The 20,215-nt window shown below is 42.3% G+C and overlaps 1 protein-coding gene across 4 annotated transcripts in view; it reads right to left on the bottom strand.

The window, feature by feature from the left end:
- Window positions 1-5,096: 5,096 nt before the first annotated feature.
- Window positions 5,097-20,215, bottom strand: part of SULF1 (sulfatase 1) — a 173,670-nt gene continuing 158,551 nt past the window's right edge. For 2 of the 4 annotated variants that reach the window (XM_012663175.1, XM_012663177.1), the window contains 2 exons: window positions 19,999-20,032; window positions 5,097-6,613 (listed from right to left, as the gene is read on the bottom strand). In XM_012663175.1, coding sequence (XP_012518629.1) covers window positions 6,583-6,613; window positions 19,999-20,032 — 65 coding nt within the window. In that variant the 3' untranslated portion in view covers window positions 5,097-6,582. The remainder of the gene's footprint in view (window positions 6,614-19,998; window positions 20,033-20,215) is intronic. The other 2 variants (XM_012663176.1, XM_012663178.1) reach the window with 1 other exon arrangement.

Below are 20,215 nucleotides of genomic sequence, written 5' to 3' on the forward strand. Positions count from 1 at the left end.
TAGCCAGGGTGTCAGAGAGAGATCCTGTCTCAAGAAAAAAAAAAAAAGGACGAAAGAAAAAAGAGTACTTATGCTCAGACTCTACGTAGGGAGAAAAGCACTGGATTTGGAGGTCTCTCTTGACCAACAGCAGAGTTTTCTAAACACACTGGCATCTAAAACTTGGGGTGAGAGGCAGAGGAAGTAAAGGAGACATGGAAATATAACAACATGACTCACGGCCTGAAGCACAACGTGGTTATATTTAGAATCCTGTCTTGAGCACTCAATAGGTGGGAAGCAGGGCAATTGATTTCCGCTTCTGCCCCTCACCCCACTGCACACCGGAAGAACAGGGTTGGAGTGGCCTCAGATACGTGAGTTATTGGGGGTGTATGTGTCCGTGCTCACTTCTGGGAAAACCTTTATTTCCCCACAAGGCTTTGTGCATTCATTAAGGGAGCTCTTTATGCAAAGAGCAAATAGTAACCCCTGCCCAAATCCACCATCTTCTCCTCAATTATGTGTGTATAATTTAGGCAAAAGGATATCTCCTTTTGCTTAAATTTCCTAAATTTCTCACACTTGCAAGATATAGGCAGAAACGTTTATGGTATTGGGCTTTTTGAAACAGACACATTAGGAAATATTTAAGAAATGAGGAGGGGGAAAGGTGATGAACGTGGTCACTTGTCTTCCTTGCTTTAGCCCCAGACTTGGTAAAACCTCAGTGTTTTAAGAGCTGTTAAAAAGCATCCAATTCCCTGACAGTCTTCTGAATTCCTTCTATGTACTCGTAATAATTAAACAATTTTTAAAAATTAAAAAAAGAAGCATCCAGTTTCTCTATTTTAAAAACTGCCAGCTGGGCAGAGAGAGTCTCTGTGGCTTCAGCCTGTGAGAGCCAAAAAACATTTTTAATTGAACAAAGACATTGGAAAGCAAGGAGATCGATATTCAGCGCTCACTTTTCAATTTAAACATCAAAGTTGGATGCAGCTGCAATTTATCAGTAGAAAGCAAAAGCTGTTCTTTTGCCTGCTGGAGTGGCTAAGATCCTAGGCACTGAGAAAGAGCAAGCCTGCCATGGATCAAGTTGCTCTAGATGTGTTCTTGTCAAAATGGTAGCCCTCAGAGGGGCGCTGCTGCTTTAGAAATCGATGTGTGGACGCTTTGCGGGGCGGGGCGCGGGGGCAGGTCCTGGCTCCAAGCAAAGCTGTCTTTAGCTGCACTAGAGTGACACCTCGTGGTCATTGTGGAAAACACATGCTGTGCCAATCTCGGATAGAACTTCTGGGTCCCGGGCTTGAGCAGGTGGGGCTCTTAGGGCTCTGGAAACAGATTAGGATGGCAGTGACCTCTCTTCTCATGAAACGTAGTGGAGGTTGGGTCAGTTCTGGGGTCATGGGGTCATGTCCTAGTTCTGAGTCATTTGCTCTGTTACGGCTGGGAGGTGCAGGAACTTGGGGGGAAGCAAGGAATCCTGGGAGGACGCGGGTTCTAGACCCCAGGGTCCTGGGAGGCCCGTGAGTGTCGGGGCTAGAAAGTTCACAGAAGGCAATACCTTTAATTGCTGCGTCCATTTGCCAGCTGAAAAGTGAGGCAGTGCTGAGTACAAAAGACCCAAACGTGTGGCTTCCTGTAGTGCTTTCCCTGACATGAGAGAGGTCACCCCTTTCCCTCACCCCTGAGAGAGGTCAGGCCCCTAGTCTCAACAGGAAAAATCCCATGTTTGGAAGTCATTCTCTCCATTTACTTCATACAGCAGCGGGCTCGTTGTCGGGCACTGCGCTGGCAAAGTCCGCAGCGCCAACAGCACGCTGAGAGAAGGGTGAGTTAACTAGACCAACATGAACTGTGGTAACAGTTGGGTACGTTTCTTGGCCAGAAATGGGGCAAGAGGGAGATTGTGAGCGTGGCCCTCCATTGGCCGCAGACTTGGTCCAACACCAGCGTTTTCTTACTTGGGAGAGAGTTCCAAATGGGAGAGCCATTATGTCCAGGAATGGGGGAGTCCAGGAAAGTTTGCAAGGGAAAAAAAAAAAAACGTAAAATTTGAACTGATACAGAAATTGAAGGGTGGATGAGATTTCTCCAGGTTGAGAGGAGGTATGGGGGCAGATATTATAAACAGGAGGGTAGACGGGAAGTTAGAGGAAAATGTGGGCCTGGGAAGGTGGTGCTGACCCGGGGAAGCTGAGGCGACAGGTGAGGTGGAGGAGACCAGGTGAGGGATGGAGGGCTAGAGCTCTTTGTGGCTCAGAGTCTGTAACATGGAGGGTGTTGAAAAGTACCAAAGACTTGTGAGCAGGAGGCTGAGGTCTGAGCAAGGCCATGAAAGACTCACCTGGTGGTGAGTGTGGGATGTGTTGGGAGCTGGGAGAGGCGGGAGGGGGAAGGGGGCTTAGGGGACCATTGTCGCTTTTACAGCCTCTTCTGGGAGACGTTCTCAGGCCTAAAAGACCCCGTGGTGGAGCGTATTGAGGTGTTAATTGCCCTACGTGTTTTAATTATCAACTGAAGATCTTTGTTTTCTATTAAATTTCAGAAATACCAAGCAGAATTGGAGTAATTTGGGAAATTGAGGCTCTTAAACAAGCCTTGAAAAATAATCATTTAAAACTCTTTTTTTTAAAAAAGAAAAAATCCAAAATATTTAGATATGTTTGGCAGAGGGTAGGAGTGTTAAGTATTCATTTCTTCTCTCTGAGCGCAAAAACCCTGCAGATGCTGGTGATCCTAGGTTTGTTTGCTTGATTTTTTTTTTTAAAGGTCAGGAGGGGTCTCAGAAACGATCTAGTTTTGGTATGGCAAGTTGGTTTTTGTCTTGCACGCCAACACCAACTCAACAGCGTAGCTGGCTGGAGAAGTAAGTAGTCAGCTGTGTTAAGATGGATTCTAAGGCCACAAACTCTTAATGGAAAAATGTCTTGCTAGATTAGCAATGTCTTCCCTGGGGACATTTTGGGAAAACACACATACACACACACACACAAACACACACTCATGCATGTGCTATATATTTGCCATCCTTGACCCAAACCTCTTTGCGACTTTTCCAAGCTCACACAAATAGTAAAAATTCGACTTTGAAGTCAATTTGGGTCTTCCTCCATTTAATATTCATTGTTCTTTCCACTCTTGTTTACTGGATGGAGTCCCACAGTGGCCTCTCTCTTCCCTGACCTGGTGTGTGCGTGTGTGGGCGCTTTGCTCATATAAATGGAGAAAGTGCAGAGGGGCTGGCCCTTGCCTCTGCTAAATCTCTTCCTCTTCTACGTCTGTAGGGAATGGGGAATGGGCAGTGCAGAGGTCAGCTCTGCTCTTCTGGGTGTCAGCTTCCTCACAGATCAAGCAAGGGCAGTTGGCCAGCCAATCTCTAAGAGCCCTTCAAGACTGGAAATGCAGTCTGTGAAATACAGCTCTGGAGGCACAGTCCCTCTCATGCGCTCTCCACAGAGTCGGTACTTCACTTTCAGTTACTGAATTGAACTAAAGTGGAATTTCCTCCAGGATGGCAACATTTGGCACATTTTACAGAAAGAACAAGGAGCAGGGCACCAAGACACAACTTTGGACAACACTGTTATCTTGGACTCTGTTCTTTTAATGAAACTTACTTTCCCTCAATTACCCAAGCATGGAACTGGCAGATCCCCTGCTCCTTTGCTTTTCTGTTTTCTTATTTTCAGCCTTCTGATCTCTGGACATTTCACAGATTCTTAGTCCCTCTACCCAAAGGCTAAATCTCAGGAGATTTATAACAAACAGAAGGAAGCATATGGAGTTTGTCGATCAGAAAATTTGAGGTCTTAGAGGGTGGTTAGGTTTCTACCAAAGTTCATGGTCCCCAAAGAACCCAAACTGCCTTTGGTGGGTCTGTCACCTTGCTTTTGGAAAAACCCATTTGCACTGCACAGGGCCAGCTACATAATTTGCGGAGCCCAGTGGAAAACGGAAATGTGGGGCTCCTTGTTCAAAAATTATTAAGGATTTCAAGGTGGTGACAGCAGAGCATTGAGCCAATGTAGGCCCTTTGCAACTGCCCAAGTTCCATGCCCAGAAAGCCACCTGAGTGCCACCTCTCCCACTTCCTGACAGCAATGTGGCAACTCCATGTTGAAATTATGAATCTGAGAGTGTTCTGCAACACACTGACTTTGGGTGAATTTTATAAGAATGGCTAGTATTCAGTTATGTAAGTTGAGGCCAGGATTTTACTTGCAAAGCATGGCTGTACCACAAGTTCATTTCTCTGAAACAAGTAAAGTTTAAACACCTTTTATTTCAAGAATATTGCTTCTAGACTTTCCTGAAGCCAGAGTTGTTCTATAAAAGTATCACAGAATATTATACAAGATTAAAAAAACACGGTATGCTTCCTAATAACTTGAAATCTTTTTACAAAGCACATCATTCATGACCATAAATATGTTTATTCTGTCACCCAACCGATGACACACATATCTGAGAAGCAGCTAGTTAATTTTAAAATATGTACAGAGTCTATGATAAAGACTTAAAGTTACCAAAGATTCGACTATAACATATTAAATTTTCTTTAAAAGAGTTTACCTTAAACACTTGAAGAAAACAATTTATCTAAGCAATTGAATTATCTAAAAATAAAAAGAAAACCACTGTTAAGCTAAACCAAAAAAAACCTTCTTCGGAAGCTGAATAGGTACTGATGACTCTCAGCGAGGTAATCCTTTAGCTGGTATTTAAACATCTAATACAAAACAATGATATTTTCAAGAATACATTTTCAAAAGTAATTTTGAACTATGTCTTTAAAAAAAAACCAGAACTTGGTGAAGGCCTTAAAAATATCATATAACACAATGTTAAGAAATTAATCTCCCTTATGGCATATTTAAATTATGGAACATTCATGATTTTGTTGTATTGAAAAAAAAATTCATTGTGTAAATTCAAAACTAAATATATTTTGTCAACATTTAAGGTTATGACCCAGGCCAAGAAAACAAAATAAAGATGAAACTCAAAAGTCTTCAGTCCTTTTTCTCCTGTCAAGAAAATAACTAAAATTTAGCAATCCTAAACATCTGATGAACACCTCGAGGCTAGGCACAGAGAAAGCAGGTAATCTTTGTTTTGCTTATTTATTTATTTTTACCACCAACATTATTGGCCATGTCTTTCTGCTAATCAATGTTAGCAAGTCGAGGTAAAACACATGCAATATTTTCTGGCAAAAGCATATGTGAAACAATATGTGATCCATACTGTGTATTGTCCTTGGGGGGGGGGGTGTCTATTTTACTTTGTCACACTGACAGCGACAGTGAGACTGTTAAGTTTGTAAAAATAAAAGCTAAGACTAACCAAATAGACTGGCATTCTAATCTCAAAGTGCAAAATCACTGAACTAAAACTGATGGCACTGAAAAATTCCAGTGGTTACAAATGAATCAAAACTTCCTTACGCAGGCAGTGGAAGTGGGCTGAAAGATTCACTGGAGTGTGTCACGTTTTAGAAACTTAGAAAGGCACAATTCTATCCATCTTGATTGGATAACATTTATATACTCATCCCTACAATGTTCAAAAGATAATACTGTTTAGTAAAAACAAAAAGCAACCAAAAAATCCCCAGCCTTTCTCCCTACTCTTGGCAAATGCATTAGAACAAAGAGTGTCCATGTGCACGTTGCTTGCTGACCTGCACACTAACTTCTACTGCACAAATGTACCCAGGGTAGCTTGGAACGTTGGTGGCTACGATTGCCTTTATTAGTTTACAAATAAAAAAGTTAAAAAGAAATACTGTGTTCCGGGTAAGGGAACAATTTGATCTAACCGGAGGAGAGCGGAGAGGAGGCACTGCCTTCCGGATGCTGCAAGCTGTCCTCGTGCCCCTTCGCTTGGGTCAGCACCCTCTCCACTACGCTGGGATCAACAGGCTGTTCCACCGTGGACACACTGAATGTCTGACGAACAGAGGTTCTATCAGAATGCACAGGAAGATACAGCTGATCTTCAAAAACATCTCCCAATCCACCGTCCCGGGGGAGTTCTTTCTGACGCCTGCTAATGGACTGCAGCCTGGGGCTGGGCTCGAGCACCAGCTCTGTCATGCCATTGCCACTGAAATCGGTGTCAAGATGGTTTCTCTCTTCATGCCCCATCCATTTTTCAGTTTCACTATTTCTCCAGTGTTCAGAATTCAAACGATTCACTTCTGGAATGTCATTATTCCATTCAAGTTTACTCTCTGGACTTAATGTTGGTCGGTTCAAATGCAGGGTTCGAAGGTCGGCTGGCAAGGTCAAATGAGGTGCTTCCCCAACCACAGGACGTGGGTCTTCATCTGACTCAGCAGAAGCCATCTCTACTGGCACGGGGAGCTCAGCAGAGATAACCAAGAACCCATCACTTTGAGCAGGCTTAGTCTTACTCGTTTTATTTTGCTCATCGTGACTGTTCAGCAGTGCAAACACTCTATCTACATCCTTCAAGTAATTAGTCCAGTCAACCAGACTAAGTCTATAGTTTTGTCTGTACTCATAGATGCTTTCATTCACACTGTATAGGTCCTCCAGGCCTCGCCAGTTGATGTCTGCAGTGAGACGGGGCAGATTAACCTTCCCATCCATCCCATAACTGTCCTCTGTGAAAAGAGAGACGAGGGTGAATCATTAATGGAGAAAATGTTGCCTACTTTTCTGGACGAGCAACTTACATTGTTTTTACAGAGCAAATCAATTAAAAATATAACGCCAAAAAGCATTTTCCCCTAGCAATTTGGTATTAAGGAGTGGCCTTAGGTTATGAAAGTGATTGGACGACAAAAAATTGGAATAAAGATCAAATGCGTGCCAACTTGTATGATTAAACACGGCTGGTGCTGGAGATGGTGCTGTCCCCTCAGTCAGGGGACTTATGTTTCACTCCTGGCCCCACTGAAATCAACTCTGTAACCAGGAGAGCATGTGAGTGAGTCTCTCTGAGTCTGGGTCCTTCATCTGTTAGGTGTAGGAATAGTTGTGTGATAAAATTGTTACTACTTATAGGATTCTGGGTGAATGCCTAATTTTAAAGCATTTTAATATAATAGGCAATGCTTAATAGGATACTTTTATTTTATATTCCTTGACACTCATAATAAAAACAAACTTGAATGCTATTAAACTCTTCAAATTAAATGCTTGGATCTGGTTTTTTGACCTACAAGTTTATTTATGTCCTAGATAAATCTACACACTTGATAAATTAGTCTTTGAGTGGTTTTCACATTTCCAAGAATACACCAGCTTTCTCTCCCTCAGCTCTTTCTCCATCTCTAGGATGACAACAGTCCTGCAGAAAACACTTATTTTCTAGCTGTGCCCAATTACCATTTAGAAAGAAATGGTCTAGATTAATGCAATGAACTACAAAACACTACAGATCAGCAAGAAGAATAAGTAAAACTATACAAAACCCACACATCAGTATAACTAGAATATAGAGAATTATACAATCTTCAGATCACCTGTAAGTAAACAATAGTTAATACCAAATCCCAGCAGAGCTGGATGTCACGCTTTAGCCACAAGCCCTGGGAAAACAGGATGGAAAAGAGAAGAGGCGAGAGAGGACGGAGTCTCAGATTGATTTGAAGCCACTGCTGGAAAGAACATCGACCTTAAGGACAAGGTAGCCTAAGGAGTCCTGGTCAGTCACAGCACTGGCAGGGAGGATGGACTGAGAAGTCTTTGAAAGACATTGCTTTGGGCAGAAAAGGATACAAAGGAAGAGGGAAACACCCTTTGGAAATTGGGTGGAAAAAGAAGGAGGAAGCAAAAAGGGGGTAAATTTCAGGTCCTGAAAGAAAAAAAGAGAAACAAAATATTGGAGGACACACAACCTCTCCCAGCCCCACCCCCACCTGCACCCCCAAATAATAATAAAATAAAAAGGTAAAGAGAAAGTGTACTTAGTTACACTGACAGAAAAGAATCCTCTTAAACTAGGAATCTTGTAAACACTCTAAACCCATGAAATAAACACAGCCTAAATCTGCAACAAAGTGACTCTAAAATAATCTGCCCATAGCCTTCTGCAGTCTCTGGCTCTCTCGTTGGCACTATGTGCCTGACAGGGTGTGGGGGGCATTGGTCTCCACTATTTTATTCAAAAGAATAAAAAATTTATCATCTTAAGAAAATGCCCTCACCAAAATAAATCATAAAGTGAAGAAAACCACAACATACCAGTGCTAAGTGAATTAAATGTTCTCAATCGAGCATCTGAGGATGGAAAAACTGTCTTAAATCAGAAATTAAAGTATAAACCAAGGATCTTATATCCAGTCAAGCTCTCCTTCTTCAAGTAGCACAGCTAAAGAAAAATAGTTTGAAACACGTAAGAATGCAGGCAATGCTGCGCACATCAGCTCTTCTTGAGCAATCGTCTCCAGCAGTGGTCCCCAGCCTTTATGGCGCCAGGGACTGGTTTCACGGAAGACAATTTTTCCACGGATGGAGGGGAGGGATGGTTTCAGGATGATTCAAGCGCATTACATTTATTGCTCAGTCAACCCTCTCTGCTAATGATGATCTGTACTTGCAGCTGCTCCCCAGCACCAACATCACTGCCTCAGCTCCACCTCAGATCATCAGGCATCAGATTCTCAAAGAAGTGCGCAACTTGGACCTCTCACATGTGCAGTTTACAGTAGGGTTCGTGCTCCTGTGAGAATCTAATGCTGCCGCTGATCTGACAGGAGGTAGAGCTCAGGCAGTGATGCAAGCCATGGGGAGCGGCTGTAAACACAGATGAAGCTTCACTTGCTCACCTGCCGCTCGCCTCCTGCTGTGCAGCTCAAGCTCCTAACAGGTCCTATGGCCATGGACCATACCAGTCTGCGGCCTGGGGGAATGGGGATTGTAGTTCTACAGGATAGCTTTGTGCAACCAAGAAATCACTGGGAAAACTTCAGCAAAAGGGTTGATGGTGAGCATTAATCTATTTATCAAATCTAGGAGAAAAACAAAGGTAGAGGAAGGGTGAAAAAGTAATATATGCATTTTATAGGACAAAGTAGAAATAATGCAACTAAAAATGGGAGGAGGAGCAGAATAGATGAAAGAATACGCTCATTTAGTATGACTCAGGCAATAGTTGGGAGACAAAGGCCATTGAAAACTGACCAATGGGATAATAAAAGGTTAAGGAAGAAAACAGGGACTGAGGCATTAAAAATGTGTAAGTACAAAGGTAACCAACAGGACAAAAATACGATCCTTACTAAGTTCCAAAGGAAAAAGAGCAACCATCTTTATAAAGGAGAAACTATAGAATGAAATGAGAAACACATAGAAACAAAATAGGAGATACTCAGTCCAAGACAGATCAAAAATAAATGTTAATATTTATTGGAATATTATTAGAACCACCTAGTGGACATTTTGGTGCACTCCCTTGAGTTGGCCACTTGGGTCCATGACATGGATGGACAAGGGGAGCTGCAGCCATGCAGAGTCGGGCTAAATCTAGACTATTTCTCTTGTGCCCTCTCAGGTGCGCAATGCCAGCAAGAGAGCCAGAGTCTGCGGAAGGCTACGAGGCAGATTCCCCCGGGAAGGCCTCGCACACAGGGGGCAAGTGGATTACACTGGACCACTGCTGGTGGCCCCCAGGGCTATACATGGGTCCTGACAAGAATAGACGCTTTACTCCAGATGGGGCTTTGCATACCCAGTGGAACATTAAATGCTCAAAATACCATGAAAGGATTGGAACAGGAGATTCTGCACCGTGTTGGACCTCCAAATTACATTTCTTCAGACTAAAAGACACACTTTACGGCCACGGTGTCCAATAGTTGGCAACGAGACTTCACATCAAATGGACATACCATGTTGCACCTCATCCTAGAGTAATGGTGCAACAGAGAACTGGAATGGTTGCTTAAAACGTTTGCTGTCTAAAATGAGGGAGAGAAAGGCATGCAGGGCTGGTTACACACGTTCGTGCTCAACATGACAGGGATACGGGAGGGGCCCGCGGGACAGATTTCTCTGCTTTTCAGGAAGATACGGAGGAGAGGGTGCAGGAGAGGATGCCGGTGTGACTATGCAATTCTTCTCCACATTGCCCCAACTTTCTTTTTCCTACCTGGTGCAGGGACACAACTGCAGGTGCTGGAAGCGAGATGATTACTAAGCAAGAAACTGTGTATTTTAAAACTGTGTCAGAATTCCTAAGGACCTAGTGGGGTGGGTTGTGCCTTCACTCCATCTAGCAAAATAGGAGTTGACAGTGAATGTGGGTACATTGCCGGGTGGTAAAACAGCTCACTAGTTCTGCACCTACGTAACTCTGTCCTATCTGAATGGGAGCAGACAGAGTGGGAGGTACTTGCTAGACTAGTATTGCTAGACTAGTAGTGCTGCACTCCAAACTCCACGGGGACTGAAGCTTCTGCACTCAGGACTCTTCTGGACCTCACTCTACATACCTCTTCATCTGGCCGTCCATTTGTATCTTTTATAATATCCTTTATAATAAACCAGGAAATGTAAAAACAATCATTGACATATACAAAATCAAAAACACAAGAGACTACATTGCAGACCTCAGTGCAAATAAATTTGAGAACCTTAGATGAAACAGATAATTGCTCAGGAAAATAGTTTATCAAAATTGACCCAACAGAGATAGAAAGCTTAAGTAGAACAATTTCCATAGAAGAAAAGGAGAGGTTATTAAAGAACCACTCTATGAAGAAGCACCAGGTCCATAGAGTTTTCCAGGAGAATTTTACCAAACTTTCAACAAAAAGAGAATCCTGCTGCTGTATAAAATGTTCCGGAACATAGAAAACCAAAGCAAACTTCCAAACTCTTTTTATGAAGCAAGTGTAAGGTTGACAGCTGTGATGGGCAGAATAAAGGACCCCCTGACCCTCAGAGATGTCCGCATCTGAAGCCCCAGACACTGGATTTGTTCCTTTAACATTGCCAGAGGGACTTTCCAGGTGTGATTAAGTCATGGATCTTGAAATAGGGGGACTATTCTAGAGTATCTAGGTGGGGACAATCTCATCACAGGGGCCTTGTAAAGGAAAAGGGGGACAAGGGGGCCAGAGAAGAAGATGTGACCCCAGAGAGCACTGGAGAGAGGGAGGACGAGGGAAAGGAGTGGGGGGGAGGGACTGATTTGCAGATGAGCTACATTGCTGGCTCTGAAGACAGAGGAAGGGCCATGAACAAGGAATGCAGGCGGCCACTAGAAACTGGAAAAAAAGCAAGAAAACAGATTCTCCCTTGAGCCCCCAGAAGATTTTAGCTCAGTAAGACCCATTTTGGACTTCTGCTCTCTAGAAATATTGAGAGAATAAATTTATGTTGTTTTAAGGCACTGGTACTTTATTATAGCAGCAATAAAGAAACTAACACAGTATCTAAAAGATAACGTTAGCACAAACAAAAGGAAATTACAGACTAATAGTGTTTATAAATATGATGCAAACATCTTAAATATACTGAACAGAATTCAATATTATATTAAGAAAATAACACACAATAATTTAGTGGAATTTATTCCAGGGTTGAAAGGTTGATTCATTCTTAGTAAATCTATGACTATAATGTTCCATATTAAGTTAATAGATTTAAGGAGAAAAATTATCTGAGCATTTGCTTAGATGCTAAAAAAACTTTTTGACAAATTCAACACTCATTAATGATAAAAACACAAAAATAAACAAAAAAGAAAGAAAGAAAGAAAGAAAGAAAAAACACTTGAGGGTTATATCCTTAACAGGATAAAAGGGTATATAACTTAGTCCTAAAGCCTGCCTGTCACTTAATGGGAAAATCCTAATAACATTTCCACTAAGATCAGAAACAAGGTAACACTATATGGAAGTATTAGTTCATTCAATTAGACATATCTCTATGTATGTGTAGGTACAGGAATAGATGTCGATAATATATGTGTGTGTACCTTAGCTCTATCCACCAAAAGGGTCTAGGTGCAAAGACACCTCATTAGCAGTTTTATATCCCTCAAAGCCAGATCTTGGTGTCCAAATGCCGTTCTCCTCTGAAAGGAACTGGGGCCTTTTGGAGAAATGGTTGATTCCAGATGTGGGGTGGCAAAAATACAAGAGGAACCTGGAACACACTGTTAGGCCAGAAAGCAATGAAGTGCTCAAAAAATGATGGAGCCACTTCAAAAGCACAGAGAAGACAGCTGAGGAGACACCAGTGGCCCAATCTAAGACAAAATTATTTATTTTGATGTTATTTGATCAACATCAAAATAATGATAGCAAAAAAAATCCATGGAATAAAACGAGGATCTGAGTCCACATCAGTATAAATAAATAACTAGAAGGGAAATCTCTTTATGGTGGAATACCACCTAAGAAATGTAGGAGGAACAACAAAGTTAGAAAGATCACCATTTTGCAGCCATAATGTTAATAACAAATGACTCAGCCAAGAATCATGAATGCGTGAAAAAGCTAGTGGATCAACTACTTATTCATTAAAAAAGAAAAAAAAACCCAGTAATTTTATAGTGGATGAACCTAGTAAACACAACCTTAGCCAAGTAATCAAAGGTAATACCACCAGACAGATGTCATGCAGCTCCTGATAAGGTATCCCAAGAACACGACGTGACTTTTGTGGTATTCCTGCCAACAACGCACAACTTCAGTCCAGTCATGACGACACATCAGACAAACCCCAACTGAGGGACATTTTACTAAGTAACTGGCCTGTCCTCTTTCAAATATCATGACTGATGATGAAAAGTTGAGGAATGGTGCCAGATGAAGGGAGACTTAAAAAAGGTGCCAATTTACTGCAATATATGATTCTGGTTGGATCCTGGATCAGAAAAATAAAAAAACGACAAAATTATGAATATGAAGTTATTGGGACAATTGGCACCATCTGAATAAGGAATGTGGATTAGATAATATAGCATTGTAACCATGTCCAATTGCCTAGTTTTGATAAATGCACAACAGTTATGTAAGAGAATGTTTTTGTTCTTAGGAAATACTAAGGCATTTATATAAAAGGGGTATGATGTCTGCAAATTACTCACAAATGATTCAGGGAAAAAGAGCTGTGTGTGTGGAAAGAATGAGAGAACCACCAAAAAAAAAAAAAAAAAGAATGAAGCAAATGGGGTAAAATTTCTTGGAACTATTCTTGCAACCTTTCTGTAATTGTAAAGTTATATCAAAACAGAAAGGTCAGAAACTTATTAGATGCTGGAACTTAAATTTTCCACATGCCTGTCCTGGTTTCTTCCAGTCTTTAGCTCACAAAAGGAAACCTTTTTCTTGGGCCACTCTGAAGTTCTTTATTCAGAGAAGAAAGGTATAGATAGGTTTGTTCTAAAAAGTGAATTTTTTGGAATCAACATAGATGCTTTCAAGTTACTGGTATTTCTCACCAAACCCCAGCAACAGAAAAGTTATGAAACCGCTAAGAGAAATTCAAGAACATCCATGGGTCTCAAGCTGTCACATTTCTTTCCAGATGACACTTATTTACTTTGAAAAACATAACTATGTAATTGTAATTACATCATGCTATATTCTACGGAAGGTCACTTAGAGATCATGCATGCCTGGAATTTTAACTCTTCCTGGAGCAGTGTTATAATGATCACGTGCTAACGGTGTCATAAGAAGCAGAAGGATTGTTTCTACGGGTTCAGGACGACTCCTGCAGCCTCTCTGACGCCTGCCCCAGCCTGTGGAACAAATACAATTTCCTAAAAGTACCAGGGTCTCTCCTTGCTCAGTGCTTGTTATTTGTTCCTACAAGGTGTGTTCCTTCTCACCATCCTGGCCAGCTCTCAGCCTTCAAGATTAAATTTAAGCACCATCCCCACCATTGGGCCTTTCCTGCCCTTCCTCTGGGTCTCCTCAAACTGTGTAAGCGCCTCCATCACAATGGCCACCTGTACCTGAATATGGGTACCTGTGCTCAGCAGTGAACATCACATTTCACTTGGCTAGATGTCTACGGTTTCAAGAAGCAAGTAATGGGTCAACCAGAGAACCATAAGGCATCATAGTTGCTTGTTGCTCCCTGGCTGGATATATTTCAATTAATATAGCTATTCTCTCCTAAGGGTCAGTCTTCATGGTATGAATTTAATCTTCAGAATGGAAAGAGCCTGAACAGAGCATCTGCACTAATATATCTGTTCCTTTCTTCTAAGCCCTTCCATGTTTTTCTGTGCTCGCTTGGATTTTTCTGAAGGCACAGGGTTTCCAATATTTGGGATGAAATCATGGGTGATTTTCATGCTGCTTGAAACATAACATGTTTTAGCTTGAGATGGAATTTGATTTAGGCTTTGAAATTTCAGAGATTCTGATTTTGGTGTCCTGTGTAGTATTGACAAGGCAATTGTAAATACCTATTTAAGGGCATTTGCTAGGCGTAGAAGACTATACATTTCTAATCTATATAATTTCACTGATGAAATGCAACAGCTGTTTATTTAATAAATAAAAGGTAATAAATGTTCAACTATGAAGGCAGCACGGAAATAGAAATAAATATAAGATGTATCACTTATCTCTAGAAGAATAACTGTGCAGTCAGTGGCTGATGAAAATAATATACTGGCTTATTGTTAAAATGCACATAACTTTCTTAATACTTAACTGATTATAAAAACTGCTAGTTTTATCATCCATTAACATGAAGGTAAATGTCCTTCAAAATTCCAGGGCTCTTTGATATAATTTATCTCTCACTATTCAAATTTATAATCAAATATCAATCATAGAATAACATTAATTCAGGGCTTACTTTCCAGGTATCATCTCACGTAATCCTTATGTATTAATATGTATATGTATTACCATCATCTTTTTACAGATGAGAAAATTCAGTCATAATAAGAGAGGTTAAATAAATTGTCCAAGATAATCAGTACAGTGCAGAGATGAACAGCACATCCTAGAACCAGACTCCCTGGGTCTGAATTCCATCACTTATCAGTGGTATAATCTTGGGAAAGTTACTCAGTCACTCTGTGATTGAATTTCCTCATCTGTGAAATGGGGATAATAATAGTACTGATCTCACAAAGTTAGAGTGAGAGTTAAATGAGTTAATACACGTAAGCACTCAGAAGAGTGCCAGAACATAGTAAATTATGCAATCCTATTAGCAAATGGTCCCCGAATTGGGAAGCAGTGGAGCTAGAACTTGAACCCAGGACCCACAAAACTGTTCTCATAACTGTTATTTATGTCACTTAATCTGATCAACCCAAATCCTCTCATATTATTTCTCCCAGTTTCACACTCTTGAATTTCTCCCTATTGCATTTAAAACTCTTTGATGTACCCTGTGACTAGGGTGCTCAAATTTTCTGGCTTGCCTGGGACAGTCCCAGTTTCTGTCTCTTGTACTGGCATCCTGTTCAGTTTAGCATCTGTCCACAATTTTTAAAATTTTAGTTTAAAAAGATAGTTTTAAACACAACAGTTTTATAGATCTAGTGATGAATTCATCGGCCAATAAATACATATATCAAAATTTATATAATTTTAATTATTTTTTAGTACTCCTACCTATGGTCAAAAACATCCCTGTTTGGAAGATAAATTATATTGTCACGCTACACATAATGCTCTTCATAAGATAGGCTCTGGCTACCTCTTCAGTTCATCCCTCTCTCCTCGTTCCCTTGGACTCACTGAACTCTTCATCACCCCCCACAAACCTCTCCTTCGCATGAGCTTTCTCTTCTCTGGACTGACTTCCTTTATCCTCCTGTGTCTGGATCACCCCAATGTCACCTTCAGGATGTTGCATAAATGCAAGCTCCTTGGGAAGTTTCTTTTAATTCCTTGGGGTTGGGTTGGGCCCTCCCATTGCTCATACGGAGCTAAGTATTCCCTGCCCCAGCACTTTGCATTGTGCATTATAACCATCACACTTGGCTGAACTCTCCTCGAAGGCAGTGCCTTGCATACAGGTGGCCATTTAGATCCCTTCTGTCTTTATTTATTCGTCGAATGGCCAAATAAGGAGGAATTTTTCCTTGTCATTTCCCCCCTAAATATTGAAACCGACCAAAGTAAATTTCATTCTTCAGTTTGGGAAGGATCTTAAGGAGCTCTGCAAATGCTGTGTTGAGTTTCTTCTTCTACAGCCCACAAAACAAGGAACTTGGAGTAGAATCACTATTGGATGAGTAAGAAAAAATGATGAACATTCTCTGAGAGCTTAGACCAACCCACGTTTGACTTTACCCGTGACCAGAGTGGTCACTGTTGTCACCCCACCCCCACCCAGTTCTCACGGCGTGCCCAGCAGAGCTGTGGCTGGACGTCGGTGCCTACTTCCCCTCCACGACACACCTCTGTGCAGGGGGCAAACCCACAGCCTCACTCAGCAGCCCTGGCTCTGACCTACACTCCAGCAACCTTGATCCCAAGTCTCCTCATTGCCTTAGGAGGCCGGCCTCACCTCCAGCCTCTTTAACCCCAAACCCTGACCTTGCCCCATCTCTTGTTTGAGCACCTAAAGCAAAAAAGTCCGACAGCACTAGCAAGGCAGCTTGAAAATAAGAAGGAGCCCCTGAGATGTGACAGAGAGAGGAGAAGCAGGGAAGCTTCGTTAGAGCAACGTAGGGCAGGGCAGTGAGGGTCTGGTGTTTTCTTCTCATCTCAAGAGGTTCGGACAGCTCAGAAAATGGACTTGAGTGCCCAACTCTTGGTTGCTGATGACTGCTGATGGAGACATGGTGGTGCTGATGAAGACCTTTTTGTCTCTTATAAAATGTTAACATTCTTTGGAATCTGTTTCACTTACTATTCCCTTTCACATACTGTTCCATCCACGTACATGTTCTGTATCCTGTATTATATTTTACCAATACTACCTACCACTTATTGGGGTTTGCTACTGACCAGACTCAGTTCTAAGCATGCTTACCAGCGAGGCTGGGATTTGAACTCAGAGCAGTCTGGCTCTGGCATCCACATCCATGACCGCAGTGCTGTACAGCCACTGACACACAGCTGTGTCACCCACGACTGTCTCGGGCACACACTGTCGCTATGGGGGAGATGAATCAAAACAAGCGCCCGAAAGCAATGTGGACGGAGCGTGGTTGCTGAGGGTGGAGCTCGGTGTGGTCTGCCAGCCAGCAGGCTCGGGGCACAGCATCAGGAAGCAGCCCTGCCAGCGGAAGGCTGCCAGCACCTGACCGACTGCCCCACACCGCCACTGGACACCCAGCCATGGCTGCCAGGAGCTCTTCTTGGACATCAAAGGGTAGTAGCATCAGCTTTCGCATGCAGTGGGAAAAATAAACACCCCATCAACCTGTTGGTCCTTCTCTATTTTGCAATACAGTTAGAAGCTATTGCTTTCAAATCCAGCCAAAAATTATTTCCTGAGTCACTGGTGCCACTTTCTGAGCTGTGCCCTTGCTCTGAGCTTGCCTTAACTGGAAAATGACCAGCGTGAGTGAGCAGAGCATTGCAGCTGCCCCTGCCTTGTGCACAGGGAACAGCATTAAAAAAAAAGAAAGAAAGAGAAGAAATTGAACAGAGAACAAACATGTTTTTTGAAGATCCTTTCCAAATAAGGCTGAAGATTAATTTTTGAAAATACACCTAAAAGAAGGCAGTTTAAAAGTACTTATTTAGTCCATCTTGTATAAGATAAATTTTCTAAAATGCTCCATTGAATTTTCAAATTTTGAATTCTTCAGGTCTGGTTGTTATTTCTCTCATGTCTTTTTTGTAATCAAATTTCATGATTAAAAGCACATCTTAATTGGTTTTCTAAAATCATTACAATCTGAAAGAATTAAGGCTCTGAAACCCCTTAAGTGGTGCCATCGACGGAGGGCTTTGTACTGGCGACACCATTGGGAGACAGCAGTTTTCCCACAGTTCTGTCCCGACGGTCCCCATCCAATCCTAAGAGATCCCATGAGCAGGTAAGGCCACATCAAATTGCATTTGGGTGTCCAGTGAGTCCCCAGGTGTGACTAGGCAGATGTTCTCTCAGTGACCCTGTGCCAAGATTTCCTGTCTACAACAACATGGATATCCGCTGAAAGATGGCTTGATGGCTTGCCTTGTAGATTATGAAATGGCAAAGTCTGAAAATGCCAGTTATTTTGAGTTATAAAGTATCCTCAGATCGGACCTCTGGTAAGGAGCTTAGAAGAAAAAAGCAGCAGGTTACACCATGTCACCCCTGCACATGTGCTTTCCACAACTAAAGTTGCCAAGTCTGTATCAAAGTAAGCTCAGAAACAAACGATTATTTGGCCCGTTGAGTGGTGGTGTCAGGGATCAGGGAAGGGGAGAGATGCATGTTATTGAATTCCCCCCGAAGCGGAGCTAAACATTCTTCATTTCAAAGTTGTCCAGGGATGACCGCCTGGAGAATGACTCTGAGTCAGCGCTGACCAGGCTTGTCATAACCCGTGAATACCCTTTCTCCTCTTTCATGGCGAAAGTAAAAGGACACTAGACTGGCAATCCCTTAGCTGTAAGTTGAGAGCATCATAAACCAATTGTAAAGTCAATATTTAGTGTTAGGCCCATTTATAACGTTGCACTTTGGAAATGTCTTAATGTGGACCATGGGAAGCAGGCAAGAGAGTCTTAGTGTATAGGATATTACCTCGTCAGCCCAGACCCCAGGGGATACCCACTTAAGAGTGGGTTCTTCTGCTTTGTTTTATGTGTGCTGGGGTTGGTGGGGGCAGATCGAAGAAAGGAAAGAAGAAAAACAGGAGAGAAGAGAGAAAAAAGAAGAGATATATAAATGGTTATAAAATACCCTCAAAAGTCCAGCTTCCTTCGTTTGTTTACATCTTCCCCACCACCTGTCCTACTGTCAGTTAGAGGGACTCTGAGACCATAGCTCTGGAGGCTGCAGGGAATGGTGGTAGGCTGAACAGGGTGCCCTGGAACGACAGTATTCTCTTGTCTCTCTGAGAAGATATTAACATGGATGGCACCAATGGAGTCCATGTTTCTGTGAGGGACGTTCTTCTCCCAGGCGAATTCATTAGCTAGGCTACCAGTTAACACATCAGTGCCTGAGTTTTCCCTCAGTAGAGGTGGTAAGGACAGTCCCCACCCGCCTCACGTGGCATGTTTCCAACAGACTCGCCCAAGGTCTGTGCTTGGAGTGGAAAATTAGCAATGGCTGACGTGGCCGGGAGAGCAAGTGATGTGGCCGCCAGGTGTCTGGGTCCCTCCTCCAAAGCACAGGGAGGTAGGAGGGATGGATGGGGGTTGTTTTTGTGTGCCAGGCACTGTTATCTCAGCTATGCTGAGACCTTTCTGAGTGTCCTGACTCTCCGAATGGCCTGTCCCCAGCCCTTAGCACCTTCATGGCAGAGCCTTCTGAATCTTATATCTGGACACTGCTTTTTACCACCAGAGTTAATTAATGACCATCCACAAGGACACCACCACCACACAGCAGAGCCTTCTGAATCTTATATCCGGACACTGCTTTTCACCACCAGAGTTAATTAATGACCATCCACAAGGACATTCTTTCTGTTTCCTTCAACTGTGGCTTCAGAATGCTCTTAAAATTCTCATTAGTCCTTTTGTGTCTTGGATGTTCTATTTCATAAAAATCTCTGCCCCGTTTCTGTGAAGCCTCTCTACCAAATCAGAGCATAAGCGCCACAAAGAAAATAAATCTTCCACCCTCTCCCAGGGCTCCCAAAGGCCACTGTGGTTTTTCCCCTTCACATCGTTCCATGCTTAGAAGCATCATCCAACAAGCAAACAAGCATGGGAGTGAGTAAGTGCTCTGAGACATCTCAATGGGACAGTGAGCTGATTTAAAAGCAAAATGACAGATCTGTGACTGATGGCAAAATATGGTGGAGAATGCTGTTAGAACAAGCATGCACCCCAAGATGTGCTCTGTGCAACATGGTAAGAAACAGAAATTAGGCGAAATGACTGGATCATGCAATTATTGGGGGAAGAAGCTGCCGAGGAGAATAAAAAAGTGTGAATACCTGTGTAGGTCATAGCTTCCTCCATCTTTACTTCCTGATATAGGAAAATACAAGAGTAATTTATGTTAGCTTTAGAACTCACAAAACCATTCACTATACAGTTTTCCATGCACAACATCTAAATCCTAGAAAGAAACACATCGTGTTAAATACAGACAGTGCTGAAGCCCAACAGAGATTTTCTATTAGACAAGTTCAACATGAAGATTGAAAGCTA

This window comes from Propithecus coquereli, unplaced genomic scaffold, assembly GCF_000956105.1.
Source record: "Propithecus coquereli isolate 6110/MARCELLA unplaced genomic scaffold, Pcoq_1.0 Scaffold8, whole genome shotgun sequence".
NCBI classification, from domain to species: Eukaryota; Metazoa; Chordata; class Mammalia; order Primates; family Indriidae; genus Propithecus; species Propithecus coquereli.